This window comes from Pundamilia nyererei, unplaced genomic scaffold (genome assembly GCF_000239375.1).
Source record: "Pundamilia nyererei isolate P.nyererei 1_Seehausen unplaced genomic scaffold, PunNye1.0 scaffold00065, whole genome shotgun sequence".
In the NCBI taxonomy this organism is placed as follows: domain Eukaryota; kingdom Metazoa; phylum Chordata; class Actinopteri; order Cichliformes; family Cichlidae; genus Pundamilia; species Pundamilia nyererei.
This window is the reverse complement of record NW_005187466.1, coordinates 690,790-697,348: the sequence shown is the minus strand read 5'-3', so window position 1 is coordinate 697,348 and position 6,559 is coordinate 690,790. Positions and strand designations below refer to the sequence as shown.

The 6,559-nt window shown below is 41.3% G+C and overlaps 1 protein-coding gene across 3 annotated transcripts in view; it reads left to right on the top strand.

The window, feature by feature from the left end:
• The window catches only part of mafgb (v-maf avian musculoaponeurotic fibrosarcoma oncogene homolog Gb), a 21,098-nt gene extending 15,670 nt beyond the window's left edge, over window positions 1-5,428 (top strand). For 2 of the 3 annotated variants that reach the window (XM_005735711.2, XM_005735712.2), the window contains exons 2-3: window positions 449-514; window positions 2,930-5,428. In XM_005735711.2, coding sequence (XP_005735768.1) covers window positions 479-514; window positions 2,930-3,409 — 516 coding nt within the window. In that variant the 5' untranslated portion in view covers window positions 449-478 and the 3' untranslated portion in view covers window positions 3,410-5,428. Of the gene's footprint in view, window positions 1-245; window positions 318-448; window positions 515-2,929 lie in introns of those variants that run through there. The other variant, XM_005735710.2, reaches the window with a different exon arrangement.
• The last annotated feature ends 1,131 nt before the right edge of the window (window positions 5,429-6,559 follow it).

The following is a 6,559-nucleotide window of genomic DNA, read 5'->3' as shown; positions in this document are numbered from 1 at the left end:
GTGTGTGTGTGTGTGTGCGTGTGTGTTTGTGTGGACGTTCTAACAGTTGGTTTTCCCCTGGAGTCCTTCCCACAGTTTTTACCACTTCCTCTTCACTCACACTCATTTCATTCCTATTGGCAGAAAGCCAGCCAATAAGAGCGCAACAACACAAAGGTAGTGGGCAATGTCAGTGTAACCACAAGGAAACAGGAAGTCAGGAAAATTCTAAGAAAAGTTTCTGTCACTTTCACTCATACAATCTCACCCCGATACAACAGTGGAACATGCTCCCACAACATAGTAGATATAGATTTACCATGTCTCCACTCCTCTTGGTAGGTATTGGTTTGCATTTTTTTTTAATTGACTGTTAGAAGAGAGGGTGTCCTTAAACACAGTTTATTTTAATGTTTTTTTTCTGTGATGTTTCTCTGCTTATGTTTTGTGCTCTCCTGCATCTCCACAGGTTCATTCAGAAGAGCAAGGCTCTTGTGGCATGACGACGACTAACAAAGGAAATAAAGCCTTGAAGGTAAGCAGGTGCATGTTTCAATTTTATTTTAGTTATACAGGGTAAGCTGTTGGGTAAGTTAAAAACCCTACAATATTCTAGAGAAATGAAACAATCAGATGGTCCACTAACAGCAGGAACTTTGGGAAGAGAAAACTTTTAACGGGAGACCTCTAGCAGAACCAGGCCCAGAAAGGAGTAGACATCTGCCCTTAAAGGTCGGAGAATGAGCGGAAAGAGAAGAGAAAAAAGAAAAGGACACAGAGCCCATAACAACATACGGGAAAAACACAAAGTAGTAGATTAAAGATAATGATATGCAGCAGTGGCATATAAATGCATGGCAGTGGGAAGAAGTGCTCAGGTCACGGGAAGTCCCCAGCAGCCTGAACCTATGACGGCATAACTAAGGGATGCTGATACACCAGTAAATACTCATTTCATATTTATTCACAATGCCATTTATATTGTAAGGGAAAAACCCCAAGATATTAGAGAGACAATCCCATATGAGGTGGTGATGGCAGAGAGGAAGAACGACTTTTAACAGGAAGTTGACTGTGGCAGAACAAAGCTCAAGGAGGGGCCGTTATCTGCTGAGATTGGGTGAGGGGAAGCAGAGAAAAAAGGAAAGCATCAAAATCAATACCCCTATGCCTAATGGACAATTTTGTCTTCTTATGCTTCTCCTTTAGTGATTACCTACCCCAAACTCAGTACAGTTTGAGGTCAAAGATCAAATGAGAAAAGAAAACTTTCTCAGAGGACCGCAGAATTTAAAAAATGCCCATCTGAAGCCAAAATGATGCTAGAAGGAAGGCACACCTCTGGGCTTTTTGAAATGCCTCTGGGCAGTCATTTTAAAGGATTATGTAAATGAACTTGAATTTAAATAAGCAGATGGGAAGGTGAGGAGGGAAAAGAAGAGACAAAAAGAGAGCGCAGAGATATCACAGACAAGGAGAACAAAACACAAACTACAGAGTAGAGAAGAAAAACATCATTCACATGTTGTAGCGGGATAAACACACGAGGCATGAAAAACATATGCTCAATGCTCGGAAGTCCCCCCAGCAGCCTGACTCTCACGGCATAACTAAGGGATGGTTCAGGATCACCTGATCCAGTCCTGGGATCTGGGAGCTGGTTACATGGGAGAGGGACCTCCTATACTACTTCTAAAAACTCTTCTTTGAATTTATCCAAGATAAAATGACTAAAACCATTAAACACAACCTGTGACAAAATAATTAAACATCTAAATGTAATTGAATAAGGAGCTTGAAAAGAAACACACACACGTGTGGTATTCATATCTGGTGGGGACATCGAATTGACATAATGCTTTCCCTAGCCTCTCACCCTAACCCTAACCATCAAAAATGAGTCCCTAACCCTTACTAATCCTTACTAGCTCTCACTAAAAAACATTTTGAGTCTCAAAAATGCCTTCAAAACTTATGGGGACCAGGATTCTGGTCCCCATAAGGGCTGCTGGTATAGTGAACTTCTCATTTTTGGTCCCCACAAAGATAGGAATACATAGTCTCTCTCACACACACACACGAAGTTCTCTGCTGCTTGTCCAGGACATGGTGCAGAGGGTGATCTGGGTCCATTTATGTCTGTTGCCATTCACCACAGTCATCTGCTGACCTTTGCATCAGCTGATGGAGGAATCCAAACTGTGATGATTAAATCAAAGTTTAACCCTGAATTCATGCAGTAATGAAGGGGTTTTTGTTTTTTTGTTTATTAAATCTTTCCAGTGCTGCATGTACTCATTTGTGTTTTTGTACTAGAAATATTTTCCCGTTTTAAAGCATGACAAAGTCTACATTTGCAGGCTTGAGGGTTTGGTGGTGGAGGGAATGACTTCGCCTCTTAACTGAGGCCTGAGTCATCATATGTGGTAACCCTAACCCAGTAGTTTGGAGAAAGCAAAACAGTGCATGGTAGGATGATTATTTTCTTTGTTCCCTGATTGTCAACACTTAGGATAACAATTTAATAAAAAACTCCAAGGGCCAGAGTTTGTTGGGGTTAAGCTTGGGTTCTTCAGGATTTAGAAATCGGTAAACCACAAACCACTGTTTGAAATGTGGATGGTTAAATCATGTCACAGATTTAACACGTGAATTATTTTCAATATGTTGTTAACCAAGCCACCTTTAATGGTAATTAAGTTTAGAGAAAGGTCATGGTTTGGCTTAAAGCACAACAGCTGCCACTTCTTCTAAATCTCGGTTTTCTGGGTTGGCAGGGTGACACGTGGCCACTGGAGAGTCTGATACAGGTCTGAATGTTCAGGCCACATAAACATTTCCTGGCAGTAACAGATAATATGAGGTCTTAAAGGTGTCAGGCGGGGCTTTTTACAGTCAACTCATTGCTGCTTTCTCTCTCTCACTTCTCTCTTTTTCCTGTGTCCTGCAGGTGAAGCGTGAGCCGGGCGAGAATGGCACCAGCCTCACAGACGAGGAGCTGGTGACCATGTCGGTGCGGGAGCTGAACCAGCACCTCCGAGGGCTCACCAAAGAAGAGATCCTGCAACTGAAACAGCGGCGGCGCACCCTGAAGAATCGTGGCTACGCCGCCAGCTGCCGGGTGAAGCGTGTCACCCAGAAGGAGGAGTTGGAGAAGCAGAAGGCTCAGCTGCAGCAGGAGGTGGACAAACTGGCCAATGAGAATGCTTCGATGCGCGTTGAGCTGGACGCTCTGAGGTCTAAGTACGAGGCGTTACAGACCTTCGCCAGGACTGTGGCACGAAGCCCCACTGTCGGGGTCGGGGTCAGGGCTGGAGGGGGAGGGGGAGGGGTGGCGTCATCGGTCATCGGTCCGCTCATCCCAGGGAAGGTGGCGACGGCGACGAGCGTGATTACAATAGTGAAGTCAAAAACAGACGCACGGTCTTGAGGGAAGGGAAGGGAGATGAAGGTGCATCAGGATGGAGCTTAGCTGCATCTGAGTCAATCTTCCCCTCTGCCGGACTCCTCCTCCATCTGCACTGACAGACAAACAGCCGGGCGGCCTCGCTTGCATCGCCACGGCACGCTCCTGTCACGTTATCACTTCTGATCAGTGCAGATGAAGGAAAGGATGGAAGCGGAGGAGAACTCTTGTACCAATGCAGGACAAATACACAGGGTTCCTATGAGCACTGAAGACCCGGAAATCCCAAATAATATGAAAACTGTCTTATTCCTGATCAAGAAAATAATCTGACATTTGTAAATACTCAAAATGAGAAAATTCCAACAGTTTTTATTTGGTTTTCGGTGCTCAGTGCTGGTGAATCTCTTTTTAAGTACATAATAACCATGTCACGAATTTGCACACAGACTTGAAGAGGTGCCTGATCGAAATAAAATGTATAAAATTGAAATTTGGTACATCATCAAACAATCCTAAACACACATGAGAATCAGAGCATTTATTCTTGATTAGTTCTATGGAAATCATTGAATTTAATGTGACCTGCTGATTTGAGTGGCTGCAGAGAGGCCCCATCTTGTTCCACCTAGCCAAGAACTTTTTTCAGAAAAGTACTATAGAAGATATATATATTATACAATGGTGGTAACTGTATTTCTACTGTTTTGTACTGTGTTGTCATTCACATGAGGTCCAAGGTGTATTCTCTGTGTGTGAATTGTTATATATCAGGAATTCTGTGAAATTCTGTGGCGCGTGTTCGTTTTGGTATTGCTATATTTGGGTAGCTGTATTTTTACTTTGTTTTTCTTATGGTCTTTTTACTTTCAAGTCACACTCTCGCGTTCTCTTACCTACTCTTTTCTCTGTCCTTCGATTTTTCAACTCCAACTGGCTTCCATTATTACATGCAGTACTTCCTGAATTTTATGAAAGGAGGAGGGGAAAAGGAGGCAATTAATATTTACCAAAACATATTATAGGAAAAGGAGATGACGTTATTTAATTCGCTGACCTTATTTTAGTGTGGGAATTTTCAGGGAAATGGTCATATGAAGATAAAAGCCTCTTTGAGTTTTGCTTCAAAGTTGATTATTCAAGACATTTGGAAGGGCAAGTGCCTTTTCCTCCTAGTGATATGCATAGAGAAGAAGTCAAAAGGATAACTGATGAACAAATAATATGATAACTTGTGGAAGGATGGTGGAGATTCAGTGTAGATGTGTTGCGTATGCTTGTGCTTTATAGCATAAACTGACCAATCAGGAGTCAGCTAGTGACAGCATTGAACTCTTCCCGTACACTGTTATTTAAGCTGTGTAATAGCACGTAAGGACGATGATGATTATTAACAGTTCTGTACCTTGGCAAGTCATTTGTTTAAAGTGGACCTATTCTGCTCGTTTGCATCTCTATATTTTTATTCTTGGACTCTAGAGAAGCTTTGCATAAGTCTCAGTGCAAAATGATCCCTATTTATTCAACACTAGTCCTTGATGCAGCCCTTCAGGTCATTTCTGTGTCTGACATGAGCTGCTTTAGCTCTTCACCCTTTTAAGGCAACCTTCTGGTAAGCAGAAGGATTGACAATGAGTTGAGAACATTCAAAACATGGTTTCATAGAGTGGCTTTGCATGATTCCGAGTTGAAATAATGCTTGTTTATCTGATACTGGTCCTTTATGCAGCCCTTCAGTTCAGTTATAGCTCCATTCCCTTTTCATTTAGGCTGTATTCTGATTGGCTGCTAATCCTAAATAGAAGATCTTTGTCTGTACTCACAGTCCAAACTATGTCCCTGAAATTACCAGGGGAATCTGCTCTCACTGACATCATACTGGGCCAGAAGTAGAAAAACAGTCTAAAGCTGAGCCTTCTCGTCTGTGCGTTTCACTCACAGGTTTTTTTTTTTCTATTTGTTATTTGTCCATGATAATGTATACATATGTAGAAAGAAAGGAAAAGCACAATAGGTCCTCTTTAAGTGAAAAGAAAAAGGGAGATTAGCAACAAAAAAAAAAAGAGCCTGAATTTTATTCTTGCTTTTTTTTTCTTTTTCTTTTTTTTGGTCTTGTTTTGGGTTTTTTTTGCATAAAATACATTTGTCTGTTATAAACAAAGTCTGCTGTAGGTTACAACACCTGCAGGAAAACCTTTGCCTCAAATCAGAGCAATTTGGGTTGCACTTTTCTTTTCTTGTTTTTACCCGCAAAACTTACAACTGCAAACTGCAACTGTGATTTCTGACAGTGCAGTCAGCGGGCATGGGTGACAAACATTTCTCTGAATTTCACATATTTCACGCGGGCTTTACCATAAAAAGTAGTCTTACGTGGTGTTCTATACTTAAAGAATCTTTGTCTATGTATGGTGGAGTCTGGATTTTTATAAAGACAATTATCTTTGCATCGTTTGTAATGACATGTATAAAAAAACAAAACAAAAAAAAGGTATAACAAAATCTGTTTGATATACAGTATCTCTCTATTTTGCAATTGTACCAAAAGTGGCTTAACTACTGAATAGCTTTGTTTTTTCTCTAGCTACTAGGCACGTGTGTGTAGCCGTGAACTAGTGTGTGGTGTGCTGTGTAGGTATGTGACGAGGTAATATAACGTTCCCTATTTCATGGATATGACTTTGATACGTGTTTGATTTCAGGCTGAAGCGGGTGATGACACAGTGAGTAACTGCACTCTTTCTCAAATCGTAAAGTCTTTGTCCTCCCCGGCCCTCATCGTTCAGCTCCAGCCCTGCAGACGTGTTAGATCATTTGCTAAACTGCACTTTGGCAGAGTTCACGTTTGTGACGTATTTCTGAGCAGGCCTCCATGTCTTTATTTTTGGTCTGTGCAGCCTGTTGCAGATAAAGTGACCAATGAGATGAGGAAGTTTTATGGTTAACCTCACACACTGCGTTGTGTTGTGTATTCAGGTCATCAGGCAAAGTAGCAAATATGTGAAACTCTGCTGAAGGCCTTTGTGGCTGCATCACACCCACTCCTTCAATAACTTATTTTTATAGTGTGTGATTAAAAAAAATGTTGTTTTTGTTTTTTTTTGCTTCTGTATTTTACACGGTTATGTGTATTTAACATCGTTCCAGTTGTATTTGTTTTTTGTTTGTTTTTTT